The 21,884-nt window shown below is 36.9% G+C and overlaps 1 protein-coding gene across 1 annotated transcript in view; it reads left to right on the top strand.

The window, feature by feature from the left end:
- Window positions 1-20,271, top strand: part of pxna (paxillin a) — a 35,741-nt gene extending 15,470 nt beyond the window's left edge. The window contains exons 2-11 of the mRNA XM_016534223.1: window positions 4,559-4,764; window positions 6,449-6,656; window positions 6,779-6,971; window positions 8,033-8,183; window positions 14,895-15,053; window positions 16,292-16,465; window positions 18,496-18,577; window positions 18,714-18,862; window positions 19,970-20,168; window positions 20,255-20,271. Coding sequence (XP_016389709.1) covers window positions 4,559-4,764; window positions 6,449-6,656; window positions 6,779-6,971; window positions 8,033-8,183; window positions 14,895-15,053; window positions 16,292-16,465; window positions 18,496-18,577; window positions 18,714-18,862; window positions 19,970-20,168; window positions 20,255-20,271 — 1,538 coding nt within the window. The remainder of the gene's footprint in view (window positions 1-4,558; window positions 4,765-6,448; window positions 6,657-6,778; window positions 6,972-8,032; window positions 8,184-14,894; window positions 15,054-16,291; window positions 16,466-18,495; window positions 18,578-18,713; window positions 18,863-19,969; window positions 20,169-20,254) is intronic.
- The last annotated feature ends 1,613 nt before the right edge of the window (window positions 20,272-21,884 follow it).

The following is a 21,884-nucleotide window of genomic DNA, read 5'->3' as shown; positions in this document are numbered from 1 at the left end:
TCATTAGCCATTCAAAGATTTGTTTAAATGATGTAAATGCGTATTTGCTGAATGCTGACGGCAAACGAGAAAGTATTATAATGTTTGCTTTTCTATTACTAATAATATAAAAGCAATCGTTATAATACTCTTTGTATACATTTTAATTCCTTTGTTCTATCGGATTATTAGACCGACTTCTATACATATTAGACAGAACTGTTAACGACGACGGCAAACAAGAGGGAGTCCCGCCTAAGTCCCGCCTCGAACGCATCGGCCAAACAGAAAAACTTATCGGCCGATGCTTAAAAAAAAATGCCAAATATCGGCCTTGGCGATATATCGGTCGACCACTAAAAAAAGGTTGGTTAATAGATGCTATCGTGGCCAGGATTTGTATCATCCTACCGTACAGCCCTACATCATAATAATGTTGCCAAAACTAAAATTTATCACTGTGACAATTTTAAGTAGTACTGCACTGTATGTGTGTGTATATATATATATATATACACATATACATATACGTATATACCGCAATATAGAAAAATGTAGTGGTCGATCAAGTTGTTTGGTTAACAAGCTCGCTTAGCAATAGCATAGAGCTAACTGGTTAAAAAAGTCATAAAATGTTTTTTTAGATTCTATATTATATTTTTGGAGGTTAGCTTATGACGTTTTTTGCATCAAAAAGTTGACATTTATAAAAGTGATAATTTTCCATCCTTATTTTGACTCTGTCACAAACGCGTCATTTCAAGGGACATTACATCTTTTTCTCTACAGCATGCATGTGTTTCGATGCTCGAGATGATAATAGAGTCGTAACTGAACTCTCTCAAGCACTCACAGCTAGGCGTTTTCTGCAGAGTAACACGACCTTATTCTCATATTCTAGTAGTTGGAAGCATAGCTATCCAAGCCATAAGCTATTTCTTTTTGTAAAACTAATGACAATAGGTTGAAAGTTGAATTTTTAAACTTTGAAGTGTTGCATTCAGTTTATTCCTTACGTTTTCTTTACTTGGTCTTAAAAATGTAACTTTTTATAAAACCTTCAGAAACCATGATGACTGGCCCTTATTGACCTGATTTGTACAGATGATAACTGATTTTAAGTGGACTGTCCCTCTTTTGAAGCTGAGCCGAGATCGTCTGATGAGTTTTCAGTGATAAACGATGTTTGAATAAGTGGCATCCTGTATAGTCTTTCAAAGGAATAACGGTCCTCTGCTCGCTCTTGCAGGATTTTCGGAATGACTTTCTTTCTAGATAATGTCTGGGAATGTTTAACCCCGTCGTGTTTTTTGTCGACCCTAAAACGTGGTCATATATGGGTTTGCATAGTGTCTATAGCTTATGTAAGCAAATCCCCCTGAGAGAAAATGTTATCTAGTGAGCTGCTGGCTGTATACATAATCGAGCCCAGTGGAATGTTGGGAATGCTTTGGAATGGGAATGACCCTTCCTTTCCCTCAGAAGAAACGGACAATTGACTAAAAAAAAAAAAAAAAGCAATATTTACACACCAAACAAAGGTCAGCGGTTTCAATTTTTGCTTAGTTTATTAGTGATGGAAAAAAAGGAAGAATATATGCAGTTATGCTTCCATTTTCTATTTATAGTTTTTGTTACTCCTATACAGCAGTAACTTGTGGCCTAATTTGGCAGCAGGCAAAGACAAAGGTGTTTTTGAGGCTTTTATTCTTTAGAATTGGCTTATATTAAGATGTTTATCAGAAAATAATACCAGAGTTCCCACGGTCATAAAACCTTGGAAAAATTAGGGCATTTAAGAATTTTGATTTCCAACCATTGTGTTTCAGTGACAAGAAATTGTTGTTTTTAGTAGGGATGCACCGAAATGGCCGAAGCCGAACAAACTGAAACACTGGGTCGAATACCGAACACGGTTTTTCACGCGCCCGCCCTCCCCTCGGACGACTCCACAGTCACTGCTACTGAACGCAGAAGAGTTTACGATACTTGTCCTGTCTCGAAATGCTCCGTTTTCCCTGTCCTCTCTCTTCTCCTCTTCTGTCTAGATCGTTCTATCTCTCTTTGATAATCCATCCTTATCCTATCTGTTTTTTCCACTCCTTGTCGTAGCTCCTCCTGTCTGAGATAAAGTGCGAAGGTAAAGACACAGAGCTCAGCAGGGCGTTTCTGTCTGTCCCGCTCACAGTGTAAGTAACCAGCTTCACTCCGTTCCTGTTATTTGCCTTTAACTGGTTGTTTCTTCTTTGGGATTGTGGCCTTCATGTGTTTGTGGCTGTAATGGTGATGTTGGGGATCTACTGTTGTTGATATTGTGTGATTAACAATGTGGACTGACCAGAGTTTACCTGCTTACACAAGTTGCTTGTTGAGTTTGATGATTTTGTTGCACTCGTCTTGTGTGAGTTTGGATTGTATAACGTGTGGTAGAGGATAAACCTAACGTCTAGATTATCATTATCTCCACACTGGACATGATTGGTGTGTCGAAAAGCATCAAAAATTACAATCAAATCCCAAACACTGACAACCGATGCTTCATTTGACAGACACCTAATGTGCTTCATGGGAACTCTACAGTAGCTACTTTATTTTTCACATTTGTCTGAAATATTTTTAATATAAGTTTAATTATATATGAATTAATTGCTCTTGTTTTTGTGTTATATATTTATAAACCAATTTGTTCTGTATTTTGTGTCATGTATTTCTGAATTAATATGTCCTGAATTTTGTATATTACCGTATTGTCCCGAATATAAGACGATATTTTTTTCTTGGAAATACATCTGAAAAAACGCGGTCGTCTTATATTCAGGGTCTAGACTTTGACATGTCAATAATACACCCACAACACTAGGTGGCGCCAAATACACATAAAACGAGTGTGCCATGAAATACGTAATGTAATGCGTGTTGTAAAGATCGCGAGTAAAAACAAAAGAAAAAGAAAACCTTACAGCTGCATGAGTCGTGACTGTCACGTTAGCCTGATGGGACCAAACTCCCTTTGTGATTTTAAAACGTAAGACAGTACCCAGATTTGAAGACTACAGTAAGATTTAACTTCTACTGTTAATAAGATTACAAGTTAATTTGGTAGGCTACTATTAGATGGATAGCCTAAATGTCCTAATTCAGATGGGCTACCTGTTTTTTTTTTTTTTAATGGTATATCAAAAAGTGTATATTTTTTAAATGTGATTGTTGGTACATTTTACCAGTTTTTACCATACTTTCAAAACAAAAATTAAAATAGGAAAAATATGCAATATGAAAATAATTGAAGACAAAATGTGTTTTACTGAGAAAAAACAAGATTTGGTTTTTAAAAAGCCTTTTTCCAAAAGGTACATCTGGAAAAAGGGGGGTCGTCTTATAATCAGGGTCGTCTTATATTCGGGCCAATACGGTATTCACTTCCTCTGAATTTGATGAATTATTTGTTTATCAATACATTTTTTTATGTTTATAAATTAATTTTCTCTGTTTTTTTAAATGTATTTTCAAATAATATGCTCTGAATATCAGCCCTTATATATTTATGGATTGATTTACTCTGGATTTTATGAGCTAAATATTTATGAATTTATTTGCTCTGAACTTTATGCATTATATATTTAGGAATAATTATATGAAAGGATTTTTATGATAAATTTATGGATTTATTTGCTCTGAATTTTGTGTGTTATACTGTATTAATGAATAAATTTTCTCTGGATTTAATGAGTTATATGTTTGAAAAGTAATTTGGGTTGAAGTTTATGCATTTTATATTTATAAATTCCTCTGAATTTTATTACCTATGAATTAATATTCTCCGATTCTTTTTTTTTTTATCCTCAAACCATGTTTCTTGCTCACTGATTTAAATATATATTTTTTTATTCTAAACATATGCACACATTATATATACAATTATTTTGCTATTCTGCGATAACCCATACGTAGGCTAGTCCTTTTTTATATCGATCGGTTTTAGAATTTCATTAGTATTATTATTTATCATATCATAGCTCACTGGTTCAGTTTGACAGATATATTAAAGGTGACATGTCGCTTCGCTTCCACTATCCAGAACCTCGAGCTGTCATGCTGCAATGTGACATCAATCACTTCCTGTGTAGACATGGCGTGACACGCTCGGTAGCAAAGATGTTGATGCAACCGAGATCTAAAGGTGCCTTATCGTAGAAGTAATTGCTAAATGAAGGACTTTTAAACCAGAGATGTGTTGACAGTCACTTAAGAGCATGTTTTACAAGCTTTCCTAGTTGTGTGCGGATTGTGTAAGTGCTTTCTGTTATGCGCTTATGGCTTTTGAATATTGATTTTATGTGTGCATTAAGAAGTGTGTCTGTTTATGCACATGCATTTTGCGCTTTACTTCCTGCTGAATCTATCCCTGTAGGCATGCTGTTTCAGAGCAGTCTTTACGTGTGAGATTGTCGTTCTCACCACACCCCGTATGAGTGAAGCCTGCAGTGATTTCACCATCCTGATCATGTGATTCGTGGCGTTAAAAAACCAACCAACCCTGAGAATCAAACCAATATTTACATTGTTCTGTTTTTTACAGATGCTCTTCTCGCGGATTTGGAGTCCACAACCTCCCACATTTCCAAACAAGCTGTTTTTCTGCCAGAAGAGACGCCATATTCCTACCCCACAGGAAGTGACTCATATCAGGACGTGTCCTCCCCACCTCGAGTAGCTTCTCCTCCTGCTCAAACACTGAATGGATCTTGGGTAGAAAAGCCAGAATCGAAGCACTCATCAACCCAGGTAAAAGGCACCATTACTTCCTGTAGGGTTTCTTTATTCCCCAGAGCTGTCTGCTGGTCTTTATATGAGTCTGCTCGGTTATCCTTTAACCTTATGACAAATACCAGAAGCCGGCCTGTTCCACTTTCTGTTGTGCCCTCGAGCAAAGCACTTCATCTCCAGTTGCTCCAGAGACTTGTGCCATTAAGCAGGTTCAACATATTCAAGGTTTCTCGAATGGGGCCATATTATACATCTTTGTGGCATCTAAGTTCACTTACAATGTTAGTCGAGCTTTCTTGGACTAAAAACAGTCATAATTTAGTTTTTCACAACCATTTTCCACTTTCAGTGACGGAGAGAAGTGCATTAGTAATATTTTGCTCGATGCGCCCCCTTGTGGCCTCAGGAGAGAAGCCAAAAGCTTTTCTTCACCATAACTGAAATTATACATTTTAAATTCGAATATAATTCGAATTTTGATAATATTTAAGTACAAAATTCGAATTCAGTTTTTCAGCCATTTTGACAGCCCTAGAGAGAATTAATCGGACTGTTTTTGCGGCTGCACCTTTAAGATGGTTCGATTAGGTGCTCTGAGGAAGGCTGTTTGAAGCCGTAATGCACTGGCCAACAGTTTTATAATTAAATAGCCCAGTTTATTATATGCTTTTCAACTTTTAGGTATGTGACTGCTTTGGAGTATTATATTGTTCAATTTGATTTGAATTATGTCTGTTATAATTAACACATCAGGGTGGGTTATGTTGCTCGATATTGAAAATGCATTGATATGTGAATATAGGTGGTCATATTTTAATGTTTGTAGCTTAGCTTCTTTAAATATTCTGTGAAAGACATCAGGTGCTTTTGATAGCTGTCACACTGAATACATTTGGGTGTTTAAATGTATGTTTTTGGCTCTATGGGATTACAGGAATTATTTAAAGGCATAGTTCACCCCAAAATAAATGTTCTGTCATTACATATCAGTCCCACCAGGATTTCGCTTTTGGTGACTTTTTGCAATCAACATGACTGTTGATTTTGTGGCTGTAATTTCCAGAATTTTGTGAAAAAATGTGCTGTTATTTCTATTATTATGATACCACGTTTACCATATTACATGTGACTCTAGATGCACAATAGTCATGCATGACAGGGAAAAAAATGCAGAAAGCTTTAGTTCTTTTTTGTGGCTTAATTGCATTTAACAAATCTTTATTAACATTAAAGCACTGCCCATGCTTTTTCTCATTAATGCATGTTTCTTTATCAGACTAACATGTAGAAGTAGTACTGTGCTTTTAGCAATTATTTTGTGGTTAAATGGCAAATTATGCAGTATCGCAAAAAATGCATTGTGTTCCATGTTCCAAAAAGTGGATGGACTGATATATTGATCCTCATGCAAAAAAAAATAAAAAAATGTTTTCCCTCATGTTAACCCTCATGTAATTCCAAACTTTTATGCTGTTGTTTCGGCACACAAAAGGTGAAATTTTCATCCAACCTTTGTTACACAAAGTTAAAAAAATAAATCCATTAATATTTGAGAGACTACATAAAGCAGTGCTTTGAGACCCCAGATGTACAGTATCATAACTTTTTTTTTTTTTTCATAATGTTTACCCATTTTGGCTATTTCTGCTCTTGTCAAAGTGCTTAGTAAAAGTAAGGCAACTTTATTTTTTCTTTCCTCAAGTCTTTCAGCTCAGCTCCGAAAAGTGCCAGTCCTCGTGTGTCACAGTCTGAAGAAGAGCACGTCTATAGTTTCCCTAACAAGCAGAAGACTACTGACTCCCCCGCCGCCGTCATGAGCTCATTACTGGGCAGTAACCTGTCAGAGCTGGACCGTCTGCTGCTGGAGCTCAACGCTGTACAGCACAGCACACCCGCCTTCCCTACTGAAGGTGAGCGCTTCAAACCTCAGGGTTAATAGGTTGTTAAAGCTCTACAAGCATCACGTACGCATACACGCATTATTGACAGTATATCAAATCCAATGGATGTTTTTCCATTTGGTGTTTCACAGAGACCTACCCACCCAAACCAGCCAGCAACGCCCAGCGCTATGTCCCAGAAAACGGCGTCTCATCAGTAGTGAAAGCACCTCCTCCTAAGATAGAGAAACCCAAACGTAATGCACCCGGACGGGGGATAGAAGATGTCACACCCAGTGTGGAGAACCTGCTTAATGAGTTGGAGAGCTCCGTGCCGGCCCCTGCGTAAGCTTGCACACTACTGAAAATATTTATTTATTTATTTTTTATAGTTAAGATTTTTTTTTCATGTTTTTAAAAAGAAGTCTGTTTTGCTCACCAAGGCTGCATTTATATAAATGCACTAAACTAAAGTATAGTTTATTTCTGTGGTGCAAAGCTAAATTTTCAGCATCATTACTCCAGTCTTCATGGTCACATGATCCTTCAGAATCATTCTAATATGCTGATTTGCTGCTCAGTTATTATTGGTGCTCAATTATTAATAATGATTCTTAATATTATCAGTTACTAACGATTATTAACAAAAAAAAATTTCAACTGACAATAAGAAATGTTTCTTATTATCAATAATCAGCATATTAGAATGATTTCTGAAGATCATGTGACACTGAAGACTGGAGTAATGATGCAGAAAATTCAGCTTTGATCACAGGAATAAATTACATTTTAAAATATATTCAAATAGAAAAGTTAAATTAATATTTAATAATTAAAAATAATATTTCACAATGTTACTGTTTTTATTGTATTTTTGATCAAATAAATGCACCTTTGATGAGCATGAGACCTTTTTTAAAAAAAGTAATTTATTCCAAACTTCTTAGAGTATATTTTATTAATATTTTTATTTTATAATTTTAATATTTTATATTTGTTTTACCGCTTTTAATGAGTAGAAATATTCTTTAAAATATTATTTTAATATTTCTGTCATAACTTCAGAAAATTGAATGATGTTAAAAAAAAAAATGTAAATCCTAAATCTTAGTTTATTTTTTTAGTTTAAATTAGACTTTGAAACCCAGATTTTCATTGTGCTCTTTTGGACTTAACTCTAGTAAACACTGATATTTAAATTAGCTGAAAAGATGTGAATGAATGATGCATTTATATAGCGCTTTATTGTGTATTTTTGTACACCCAAAGCACTTTACAATCATGTGGGGGGGTCTCTCCTCAACCACCAGCTGAAAACATGTGAACAAGTGAAAACTTTACTAGGTTCCCTATCTGTGATCTAGACCTTTTCTTATATCTCATTTTTAATTTTGTGACATTAATAGACCCGCCCCTGCAGTGCCAGTGGTTCCTGAGTTGAGAGAAGTTCAGGAGGAGACCCCCTGCCAACAGCAGGCCAGAATCTCCGCCTCCTCGGCGACACGAGAACTCGACGAACTCATGGCCTCACTGTCTGACTTTAAAGTTCAGAGCAATGTAAGTCTTGGAGACAGAGAGAAAAATTACATTATTTTTCTTGTTTCCTTCAAACAATCTCCCTAAACAGTAATTCATTGCGTTGTCTCTTCCACCAAACAATGTAGTTCCTCAGAAACAGTTGTGGTTCCAACAATTGGTTGCCGAGCAACACACAGAAGTAAACAAAGGTGTATGTTTGTAGTGTAATTTACAACAGCTTCGAACACGGCTCAGTCAATCAGAATCAAGGACGGGACTATCCGTTTTATAATGTGTGTTTGAAATAGACAATAAGTGTTTAATTAGCAAAATTATTTTGTAGTGCTTATGTAATTCTTATTGGCAAATAATCTGCCTTAAAGCTTTACAAGGGTTGTTTTAATGAGTTGTCATTGGGTTTTGCATTTGTAGGGGGGTATCAGCTGTTGTGGTTTATCATGCATGTCTGTGAGTGCTGATAATGATAATCAGATAGTAAACAGTAGATTATTATCATTCAAGGCCTTTAAAATGAATAAGGGGTTTATATGCCTGTATGAGGGCATGCTCTCATGGGTCCATTAGGAAGGTCTTGTTAGCATTTCTATCTTGGATGTGAGCCACACTGCGGTCGAAAAGAGAGAATCTGGAATGCTGGGGTTGTGGTGTCATGTTATATCTGGGAATTCTGGTGATTATATTTGCCTTCATGTTGGTAAACCAATTTATATTTTGTTACATTGACTAAATAAGCAAAACATGTTGAGATATAATGCATTACATTAGGCCACTGGTTTTTATGTATAGTTTTCGTATTTTAGAGTAAGATAATGAATCAGACTGAATGTTGTCATATTGCCTCCTCATTTTGCATGTCATTCCTTCATGTTTCTACTCAAATGCGTTCCTCCCTTTCTTTTTATTGTTGTTGTTGTCTTGCTGTTGGTTGTCTAGTCTGGCTCTCTGTCAGTTAAGGAGGACTCATTATCCACTAAAGGGTCAGAACTTCCCAATCTTGTGGTGACGGAGTACCTCACAGTCCCTTCAATCCCAGAAGCAGAGGTATCGGACCGCAGCGTTCCTCCCCAGCCTTCCCCAAATTGCGCACCACTTTTACCGGAACTCCACATTGTTGAGGAATCGACAACTGTTGCTCCAGTGTCCAAATCCATGGTGCTTTGCACTTCCTCCAAGACCCATTCAGAGAAACTCCTGGTAGTTTCTAGCACAAAGAGTTCAGCCCCTGAGTCTCATTTATCACCTGAACCATCTGCAAAAACCTCAAGCCCTCCGGCATTAAGTTTACACAAACGTGAAGTCAGTTCGCCAAAGACCGTCGATCCGAAAATCTCAAATCCTGTTTCGGTCACCAAAAATAGTCCACCTGTGGTACCAAAGGCCTCCTCACCAGTTATAACTCCAAGGATATCTAAAAGCCCCAGTCCTCCACAGGTTATCAAGAGCTCAAATCGAATTGTCGATGTGAAAAGTCCTAGTCCTGTAACAACTGCTAAAACCTCTAGTCCAGTTGTGGTAAGAAAGAGCCCAAGCCCCGTTACAGCTGTTAGAGCAACCAAAAGTCCAATCCCTGGAGTCCTTGCCAAGAGCCCAAGTCCCGAGACAGGGATTACTAGCAAGAGTCTGGTGCCAACTACCATTACACTGCCCGCTCCTCCAGTTTCAACCCTAACATTAACTCCGAAGCCTTCCAAAGAGAAACCTGAGAGCTTTGAACCGGGCATATTGGGATTAAGTCTTCCTTGCCCCAAGCCTCTTCTTGAGGAAGCTCTGGAGAAGCTGTTGACGTCCAGTCTTTCTCAGCCAGAGCCGGTGAAACTGGGTGAAGGAGCTCCTGCCTCATTAGAGGTGAACGATGATGTTCTGGCACGTCTTCATCAATCGACACCACCAGGTGGCTTTAAAGATGTCACTTGGATGGACCCCACATCATTCCCTGGAGCGTCAGATGTTTCGCTGGACCTTCCACTTCTCCAGCCATCAGCGGTTGAAAGGCTCTCCACTTCTGGACAAGTATGAGGCGCACCAACTCTGTCAGACTGTCTCCAATTTGCACCCCTAAATTTAGCGAGCATGGGCGAGAAGCATGCTGAACCACGTACGGCTGTTTATGCTTTCTCAAATAAATGGGCCTGATCCTTGGGCCAAGGGGCCTGTTGATACCCAATCTGAACCTTTCCATCCTGCTCGGATAGAAGCACCCACCATTAGCAAGTTAAATATGCCTCTCAAAAACCTGATACGCATGTGCAGACGTCACTTAGTGCTCCTAAAATTGGAGGGATAGCCATTTAATTAGGTTTCTGTTGCATTGCTTTGCATCACGTGTTTTTGGAAAGGTGGCGAATTGAGGAATCCAAAGTATGTCTGGTGCATGAAATGGATAAGATTCTGTGGAAGGAGTCTTTGCGATGTTCAAATGCATGCCCTGACGCGCTTCCTCAATGAGGTGTATGGCGCTAATTGGACAACAAGGCTAGGCTTGCTTGTTTCTTTGCGGTTCTGTAGTGGAGTTTCATTGTGCAATTGCATTCCATCTTCACTTCTTTGCCATTTCTTCAGGGCACTTGATGCAGGAGATGTTCTGCAAAGTGGTCATTTACTGATTCCATAGTCTGATGGTTTTGCATGATGCAAAAAAATTGTTTGCAGTTGCTAAAGGTGATGTGTGAAGTCTAAGGATATGACGGTTACTTCATTTTCTCGATGCATTAAAATCATGTAGATTCATATGCATTGATCTTGAAATCTAACCTTTAAATCATATATTGCTTGTGTTTGCTAGTTACAAATTTTTTTTATTGCAATTAGTTTAAATAATGTACAATATCTGGGCAAAATCTGTTGCATCTGAACTTATCTAAACGTTTTCTGAACTGCTTTGAGTTTTCCAAGTAACTGATACGATTATAGTCTAAAGTAGCGATACATCTGCGATTATGAACGCGATATTGCATAGCTTGTCAGTGATCTACGGCTCTGTGTTATTAAATGCTGCTCCATCTGAAAGCACGTGATGGAGATTTACTACTAATCACAGAACCTGCTTTACTGACGAGATGCGCATGACATTCGCATGCGATTTATCGTGCAGCCCTAGTTTTGAATCAAATTTTAAATATAAATGCATTGAATTAAATGATTTTAGTTGCAATGTCAACTGAACTAAGAGGTTAAAATTGACAGTTTGCTTTGTCAGTTTTGCTATGCATTGTTTTTGGCACGTTGTGTTTGTTTCACGGTCATTATACATGTTCTTGCATTATTTCAGATTGTTTGTAGAAGGTTAGAGACGTTTCTGCTGTGTCATGAAGAGGATGTTTGAAGCTATGCAATGCATTGTCCCAAACCAGATCAGTGTGAGGTTGCTTTCCAGAGCCGTTTGAAAGCATTGCATGTTCTAAATTTTAAAGTGGTCAGGTCACTTCATTAATGCTGCCTCTCCGCAGCTTAAATCGGTCATCAGACGCACAAAGGAAACGTCCAACGTCCACCCGATGTTTCGTGATGGCCACATGCGCAAAAAAATGGGCCCGCTAATTCTCAACAAGAGCAACTCGCAGGATCTACTCATTGAAGAGCTGCAAGGGAAACTGGGAATCGGTCGCACTGAGCGGCCACGAAAACAGCCAGATGATTGGCTTACGGAAGGGGTCATTGTCTGTTCCAACCCACAGCGCTTAAGAGAGGAAGGTGGCGCATCACCAACGGTTGATAAGGTAGTGCAAGTCACAAGGTTAATGGTGGAACTCACAAAAAGCTAGCAAAACAACATTTCTTATATTGGTTTTTATAAACGGTTTCAAATAGAGAGCAACAACGCCCACCAGAGGTTCCTGGTGGGTATTTTTCCATAGGGATTTTTAAAAAGTCTTTTTTAAGCACTATAAGCCAAACCATCCAGCAAAGAGGAAAATCACAATGTTACTAACTTTTGAAGCAAAAAGCATTTGAAAATTTATTAAAAAGGCAAAGGTACAAGACTGTGTACTTAACGGATTTATTGATGGAAAGTAATATATGATTTATATTTTAAGTTTATAGCAGAATATGCATATATACACAGATATTTAAGTATTTTGAGAGCTTATCAAGTCAGGCAGTGCTTAATTAATAATTCTGCTGTTTAACACAATTGTTTAAAATAAGTAGAAATAATGCCGACTGATGGCTTCAGCAAAAGCATATACCTTCGATTTTACAACCTTAGAGCTCACAACAGATCTGTCTTTAAAAGTTACGATAATAAAGTTATCTTTAAAAAAAAATTCCCTATGTAGAAAATGAATGGGATTTTTACTTCCAGAACCCATTTTTTGCCCTTTATTCTGCATTTTGTGCTCCTTTCACTTCCTGCTACGTGTTTCATGTTTCTTTGTCCATCAGATCATCATTCCTCCAGACTCGCCCAGTCCTCCGAAAAAAGTCCTAACCCATCCTGTCCCAAAAAAGCCAGACCCTGTGATACTGATGCCCGCTCCTCTCCCCCCACCACCTCCACCCCCTTGGGAGCTCTCTCCTCCTCCACCTCCTCCTCCTCCCGCTCCTCCAGTTCCAACTCCACCTCCACCTAAAGACCCCACCCCTCCACCATCCCCTCCTCCCAAACCTGTGACCCCGCCCCCTCCACCAAAGATTTTAGCGTCTGTTGGCTGCCAAACGGAATATGAACCTGTTTTTCCACCGGTACAGGCACGAACTTGCTCTCTGTGTTTATCTGCATCTGATCAGAGCTTGCCTCTATGTCTTCAGGGTTCCCACAGTCATTGAAAATGGGGAAATATGAGGGAATTTGTAAGGCCTGGAAAAGTCTAAATGGAAATGAATAAAAAGTCATAGGAAACTGGTTGTATATTGGGTTTGTGTAGAGGAAAAGTTACTCACAAGCCATAGTGAATCATTCTGAGAGTGGATTCTTTTCTATGAATCTCTTGGACTGGTTCACAATTCAGTTTCTTTAGTGAATCATTCGGAATTTATAGTAAATGTAGATATAGTGAATGTGGATAATAAAATGACAGGAATGGTGATTTTGAAAATACATTGGTCAGATAGTGTGGGAACCCTCTGCCTTGTTTCTATCCATTCTTTCATGGTTTCTAGCATGTTGCATGCAAAGCGCATACTGTTGTGTGTTTGACCTCCAAACAGCGTTTGCACTAGGAGTGTCTCAGCATTTATTAAATAGTTTGCTGGTGCCAACATGTCCCATGAAGACAGTCTGTCCTTGTGTTTTCCCCTTGTAGATTCCTGGTACATGAACAAATTCTGTTGCAAATGAAGTGCTAGTGACCACAGAAAAGGCTGTTGATCTGTACAGTTGTCTTTTAAAACTAAGTTTGTAACCATCTATAGGGCCTTTCGCACCGCTTTAGTTCCAGAACTAAATGTACAGTACTAAAGTACTGGGACGATTTTGCGAGAACTATTTCCCAGTACTATTTAAAGGGTTGCATTCACACCAACAGTGTGTACTAAGAAGTGACGTAAAGCCGGTCGACAGCGTCGTCATTTGTTCTGGTACTATGAAAAGGTTCCCGCGGTGCGAAAGGCCCTTATGCTTCTAAGTTCTACTTGTTTTGGCAGGTTTTTGGCTCTAAAGCAAAGCAAAGTTTTTAAGTCTGCTGGAATTGTGTAAATGTAAGAATATGCTGCAGAATGACCTGCAAGTCAGAAGTCAGGCTGTGTGGAAGTGCTTCAAGAGTAGCTTGTTTAAGTGTGAGTTCATATGCAGAAATAACAGAGGATGTGTGGGTTGCTATTTTTGCTTTCTAAAGAATGCTTCTGTGTCACGGTTATTTGAATTGGGAGAACAGAGATGGGGTTACCAGGCCTTTTTGACCCATAACCTCACTCAGTTTGTCATCTGATTATGTCTTTAACACCTTCTCGATCCTGATGTATTTAGGGATGGTTATGCAGAGAGTGTGAGACTGGTTTCCTTAGATTAATATTAATAAAAAAAGACCTTATTGAAAAGCCTTACTATTTATGTGAAATGAACTGACATTTAACATTGCAAATGTTGCATAAAATCTAACCAGACTGGCTGTTGATTGCTGTTTGCTCTAAAGGCTGTGAAATAATAAGACAAATGCTGCAGTAAACATTTCCATTATATGCATTGCTATGGCTAATTACAATTGATTCCACATAAGTGATTCAGTGTTTCAGCGAAGTTGAGAACTACTTGTGCTTCTTTAAGTGCATGCGGTGGTTGTTTAATAACCACTAACATCCTGCAATGTATTGACTAATAAATTGTGCAATTAAATGTGTGCAGTTCAGTAGCTCTTGATGTACATGCTGAATCTTTATTGAAGTTGGAAAGACCTTTTCACATGCTGATGGTCATTTTTGATTTCCCGGTATAATGGTGCAAAGTTGATCATCAGTTTTGGGGCATGAATAAATCTCTGAACCACTACACCGTTCATTGGGGGACATTTAACACATTGGGGGTGTTCTCTGTGGAATGTATCATTTTAAACCCTGCAAATGTTTAGGCATGAATTATCAGCATTGTGGCATTGATCAAGATTGACCTGGTAAAAAGTCTACCAAAAGATGCTTTGGAAGAATGCATCTGCTGAGCGACTAATTGGTAGTCATTAGTAATGTGTACCGAGGAGAAAGCAAAACTGCTTATTTTGTGTTGGGATTTGCGTCCACATTTTCTTTGCTTAATGAAGCAGTCTTTAAAATGTGAAAATTCTTTCCTTTTTCCTGTAGATTATGGCTCAGGGCAAGAGTTCCCCCACCAGCGTTCCAAAGCAGGGGAATAAACTGGATAACATGTTGGGCAGCCTGCAGTCAGACCTCAACCGGCTGGGTGTCCAGACTGTCGCCAAAGGCGTTTGTGGAGCCTGCAAGAAACCCATCGCTGGTCAGGTAAGAAATCCCTTGAAGAACTCATTTACTGCCCAAATCGTTATCCAAGCCTATATTGCTTTTGGATTTTTAGGATATTGTGCTCTAGAGTGGATGCTCTGTTCCAAAACAAACCAAAAAGGCCACCAAAGTGTCTGTTTTACATGTCAGTGTAGACAAATTTTTTTTAAATTAAGAAGTTAATTTATTTTATTGTCATAAATCTGAAAAAACTACTACTACTACAACTACTATTAATAATAATAATAATATTTTATTTATAATATGTATTTGAAAGTCTCCTATGCTCACCAAGGCTGCAATTATTTATTATAAAATTGTGAAATATTATTGCAATTTGAAATCACTGTTTTCTATTTTAGTTAATTTATTTTATTGTCATAAATCTGAAAAAACTACTACTACTACAACTACTATTAATAATAATAATAATATTTTATTTATAATATGTATTTGAAAGTTTCCTATGCTCACCAAGGCTGCAATTATTTATTATAAAATTGTAAAATATTATTGCAATTTGAAATCACGGTTTTCTATTTAAGTGTTTTAAAATGTAATTTATTCCTGTGATCAAAGCTGAATTTTCAGCATCATTACTCCAGTCTTCAGTGTCACATGATCCTTCAGAAGTCATTCTAATATGCTGATTTGCTGCTCAGGAAACATTTCTGATTATTATCAATGTTGAAAACACTTGTGCTGGTTCATATCTTTTTTTGTAAGGACAATTTAAAAAAAATAATAGATATTGTATTTAGCAAGGATGCATTAATTGATCAAAAGTGATATTTATAATGTTACAAAAGATTTCTATTTCAAATAAATGCTGTGATTTTGAACTTTGTACTAGTCAAAGAATGCTGAATAAATAAATACATCACAGTTTCCACACAGGAGAAATTACATTTTAACATATGTTAAAATTAGAAAACCGTTATTTTAAGTTTTTTTTTTTTTTGTAATATTTCACAGTATTACATATTACTGTTTTTACTGTATTTTGATCAAATAAATGCAACCTTAGTGAGCTTAAGAGACTTCTTTCAAAAACATTACAAAATCTTAATTTCATACGGTAGTGTGAATATGCATTTACGGATGTTGTAATCTTAAAGTTTTAGCTTGTAGGCTTAAACACAAGTTTCTGAGCCACTGATATTCAGTTATGTCTTTTGTTGATTACTTCTTGAAGTGAAATCATATACTTCTGTCCTCATTTTCTTTGATTCATTCAGGTGGTGACAGCAATGGGGCGGACGTGGCATCCGGAACATTTCGTGTGTACTCACTGTCAGGAGGAAATCGGCTCCAAAAACTTCTTTGAGCGAGACGGCCAGCCGTACTGTGAAAAGGACTACCACAGCCTCTTCTCTCCACGCTGTTACTACTGCAACGGACCCATTCTGGACGTAAGGATTCTGCTTCCTATCAGCATCTTAAGCGGTCACAGACGGGGCATTCACGGACATGTGTGTTAGCGTCTCATGTCACCACCCAGTCGAGATAGTGCTTACTATAGCCGGCCACACTTTACCTCTGGCTTCAGATTTCCTGTAAACATAAACAGTCACTTAAAGACACTCTAAATAGGTTCTTTGCAGTAGAACTCAACACAGAGAGAGTCTGCTGAGAATGTAAATGCATAAAAAAAATAAGCTTAAATCTCTTTTAAAGGGGTCATATGATGCTGCTAAAAAGAACATTATTTTGTGTATTTGGTGTAATGAAATGTTTATGCGGTTTAAGGTTAAAAAAACACATTATTTTCCACATACTGTACATTATTGTTTCTCCTCTATGCCCCGCCTTTCTGAAACGCGTTGATTTTTACAAAGCTCATCGGTCTGAAAAAGCGAGGTGTGCTCTAATTGGCCAGCTATCCAGTGCATTGTGATTGGCCGAATACCTCAAGCGTGTGACGGAAATGTTACGTCCCTTACCATATAGTGATGCCTGCGGCAACCACATGTGACGACCATGGACTCCGCTTCGTCCACGTTGAAAGCCGATCCGGCGATCGACAGCGCGAAGTTGAAGTATTTCCTCAGCGACCAGCACGGATCAGCTCTAAGCATGACGAAGTGATATCGTCCTCTTTTGGAAGGCCAACCAAAGTAGTTTCACAACAAAGCACACAGTGCCTTCACGACATGGCGGCGGCAACAACAATACTACAGCGAGAATAAAAGTTACGCCTCCTTTCTTTGCGTGAACATTTGGGCGGTGTTATGCAAATCTTCCCAGATAGTGACGTAGGCATGTGGGGGCGTGTTAGAACGAGCCGTTTTAGGTAGGCGTGGCTGACTCTTAACTTTTATAAAGAATATCTCTTTGGATTTGAGACTTTAGTCTTTGCAACTTTACAGATCTTCTTTATGCACCAAGAGCTTGTATCACTTCAAAGAGAAAGGAAAAATTGAAATCGCATCATATGACCCCTTTAAGGCTCTAAAGTCATTTTAAAGCAATACATCTTTAGTAAAAATGACTAAACATCTTTAAAATAAGATACATTTACAAAAGTGTCTACCACAGCATAATACAAAAGCAGCATAGTATGTTATTTGTTGGCTGCATGCAAAAACATACAGAGCAACCAGTGTAGTCTGATTCACTAATGATTCTAATGAGATTCATGAACACGAGTTATATGATTGAATCAGTTACGAGTTAACATCTGAATCGCTCACTGACTGGAGACATAAATGCACATTAACACAATATTTTACATAAAGTACACAAACAAAAAAAAATAATAAAATGAAAAAGGCAATAAACAACAAGTCATGAGGTTTTGTATTTGCTGGCTGCATGCAAAAACATACAGTGCAACCAGTGTAGTCTGTTCAGTAACAAATGATTCTTATGAGAAGATTCTTTTAATGAGTCAGTTCTAAAGATTCATAATCACAGAACTTATTGGAATTAATAAAATGAAAAAGGCAATAAACAACAAGTCATGAGGTTTTGTATTTGCTGGCTGCATGCAAAAACATACAGTGCAACCAGTGTAGTCTGTTCAGTAACATGATTCTTATGAGAAGATTCTTTTAATGAGTCAGTTCTAAAGATTCATAATCACAGAACTTATTGGAATGAATCAGTCATGAATTAACATTTGACTGGATGTTTATATGATGACAGATAAACATACACATTAACACAAAACAAAAAACAGAAACTAAATTAATATATTATGTTGAAAATTAGTATTTTGTTTAGCATGTAGTTAGAATTGGGGTAGTTTATATTGCTAAAACAATTATGTAGGAAATAAATGATTTACACTTTTGTTTCTGTAGGTTGGCACATGAAATGAACACTATTGCCTGTAATTAGTCATAATAGTCTTATTCTTTGTTTTTCTTGCATTCTTTTGTGCTTTCTGTTCTTTCACCATCATTTCATTGTAACGAATCGCTTTTACTTCCTCCTGCAGAGAGTGGTGACCGCATTAGACAGGACTTGGCATCCGGAGCATTTCTTTTGTGCCCAGTGCGGGTCATTCTTTGGGCCTGAGGGTAAGCAGCTTCCACTCCTCTCAACCTCTTTTCTTCTCTTTAGCTGATGTTTCCTTTTTTTACCAGCTTATTTTCTTTAATATGGTTTTAAGCCTTTGGCAACCTTTTTTGCCCTCTTTCTGTAATTGGTCTGCAGGCTTCCATGAGAAGGAGGGAAAGGCGTACTGTAAGAAGGACTACTTCGACATGTTTGCCCCCAAATGTGGCGGCTGTGCTCGTGCCATCCTGGAGAACTATATTTCGGCCCTTAACGCTCTTTGGCACCCTGAGTGTTTTGTCTGCAGGGTCAGTGTGTGTGTTTGTGGGTGTCTGTACTGATATATCAGCCAATTAATAGGCCAATATTTTGCTTGGACCTGTTTTTATTTTATTTTATTACATTTTATTTTTATGCATTCAATTTTTTTAAATGTGTTTTTAAAATGTATTGAGCATGTTACATTTTATTATATTCATTATATTTCATGACATTTTATTGCATATATTACAATTATTACATGTTATTAAATATTTTTAATTTAGCAGTGTTTCTGAAACAAAATATTGGCCTATTAATATATTATACTAAATAATTTAATAAATATCAGAGTATATATACAGTACAGTCAGGGTGTATATATTTATCAATCTGAAGACTGTAATATTCAATGTATTTTTATAAACTACATTTAAATATTCTGTATTTTTTTGTATTTTATAATTATTTACTTATACAATTGTATATTTAGGATTGATAAATTTAATGAGATTATTATGTTATATTATTGTCAGGATTTACATTTCATTAAATGTATTACATTTTATTCAGCTTATTTAATTCAGCAGGGTTGCTGACATCATATCTTGGCCTATTAATATATTATTCTAATTCATATTTATATATTTAGGATTTATACTTGTATTGAAATTGTTATATTGTTTATTATTTAACTTATTTATTTAATTCAGCAGGGTTGCTGGCAATAAATATTTGTCTATTAATGTAGTATACTAAATCATTCATAAAATCTGCAATATCGTAGTGTATATAGTTGTAAATCAGATGATTATAATAATGAATGGTATATATTAAAAAAAAATTTATTTGATACATTCTGAAATGACATTTTTAGATATGTAAATATTCTGATTTTATAATTAATCATTTTGGGTTTTTTCCCCAAGATTTTTAACAAAATTTTTCAGATATTAATTCATATAGACATCAATCATCAGCCGTGCTGCTTTCTAGACATGGTTTTGGAAAATTTGTGGTGTTTATGTTGCTATCTTGGTGTTTCGGATGCATGCACGTTTCAATATTAGATGTTTCTGAATCTTTTTATTGTAGCATTATTTGAATCATTCATGCATAACTGACTGATTCCTGCATTTTCTCTCTGTCCTCCACAGGAGTGTTTCACTCCGTTTGTGAACGGCAGTTTCTTCGAGCATGAAGGGCAGCCGTACTGTGAGGCTCATTACCACGAGCACCGCGGCTCCCTCTGCTCCGGCTGTCAGAAACCCATTACCGGCCGCTGCATCACCGCAATGGGCAAGAAGTTTCACCCCGAGCATCTATTTCGCTTCTTTTCTCCCCTGGCCACATCAGGTTTTTCTTAAAGGTGCAATAACAGCTTGGCATCATCAAAATCTCAGTGCCATATTCTGTATATTTTTCTAATTTTTGGTACTCAGAGTTTGCTCAGCCCTGATTTTATTGTGCATGTATTTCTCTGTCTGATCACTTTATAAAGTGGGCTCTTTTTTTAACCTTTTTTTTTTTTGTGCTTTTTTTGTTGACGAGTGTTTGTATTTTTATATGCATGGGTGGTTTGTGTTTTTCTGGATGGCTGGAGTGGTTTGAGCTTCCATCCTTATGCCTTTATGAGAGTTTAACTGTGGAAACAACTCACTTCTGCTGTTATAATACATATTTTTTTCTTATAAAACACCGCCTTAAAGATAACAGTTCGGGCCCAGATGCCTGCTTCGTTGAGTATGTGGCGTTCCACAATGTGCCTATTGCCACCGGGCATGTTTTGCGATTTACTTACAATGATTTTTGTCTTAATTTCTTGTATGCAATGAGTTTGTGATACACATTTTCCCCCTATTTCAATTCATCCGATTTCCTACTGTATGCAAGTAAATATATTAAAGTCTTACGGATTATCAGTGATTGCAACAACTTTACTCAACTTTTGTTTTTTTCATAATTTAAAGATTTTCTTTTTCAAGGTGATGTCATATTTTATTCTACATTGACTGATGACATGCACATTGTATTTAAAACTTGGGGTCTAAATGGACTGTACAAGACATTGAATAAATACCAGGATCTGAATGACTGATTTATGCGTCGTTGATTTATTTGCATTAAAATCTCATTAACAGCTGACAAAATTTTATATTTTCTATCCGTTTTATGTTCATTTTGTATAAATTACATTCCCAGGAAATACATGGACTGATGAAGCGTATACCTTGAATACAATCTAAGTCACCCTGGATAAAAGCATCTGCTGAATGCATATATGTAAATGTTTATATTTTCCACCGTCCACTAAAATAATCAGAATGACATTTTATAGTATGATAAAAAGCATTCATTCATGAATAAATTTCAAACTTGAGCATCTGGCTGTTACACTAATCTGTCTCTTTAGCGCCACCATATGATTTAATTTAAAGCCATATGCTAATATATGCATTCAATATTATGTCTGAACAGGCCTGTGGTCATAAGAATTAATAAAAAAAATCACTTAAATATAGGCTATCGCACATTAAAACTACAGATTTTTACCATTTGTGTCATATTGTTCAGTATCATAATCTAAAACGCACTTTCAGCAGCTGAGACTGGCAGAACATGGAAAATTCAGCAAATTATTGCAGAATAGCCTACTTTTTTGTGGTTGATTTGGCAATATGTAACATGAGGTCACTAAACTGCAGTTACTTTTTGAGTTCTCTTCCAGTAAATGCAATAGCGAGGTCAATGAATTCCTTATATTTCCTAACTAAATCTTCTGAAACAACTGAATCTAAAATCACTTGTATTGCTTAAAAGACTGGACACTACATTATTCATTATTATGCTTAGAATAATAGTGAACTAGTAAGCTGTAAAATAAACACTTATCATTTAATTAAATTGCCAGTTAGGCTAGTGTTTAAACCGCGCCCTTGGCTAGCAACGCGTTCATTGCTGACAGGAATGGCGCGAGTTTCTCAAGGTGAGTCCCTTCACGACAAATCAGATCAATTTCTTTTCAAAAATTATTAAGTAACTTGATTAATAACACAAATTTAGATGGAGGTT

Source organism: Sinocyclocheilus rhinocerous, unplaced genomic scaffold (assembly GCF_001515625.1).
Source record: "Sinocyclocheilus rhinocerous isolate Xijiao unplaced genomic scaffold, SAMN03320098_v1.1 scaffold1295, whole genome shotgun sequence".
NCBI lineage: Eukaryota > Metazoa > Chordata > Actinopteri > Cypriniformes > Cyprinidae > Sinocyclocheilus > Sinocyclocheilus rhinocerous.
Note: the sequence above shows the minus strand (reverse complement) of the source record. Positions and strands in the feature narration are given on the sequence as shown.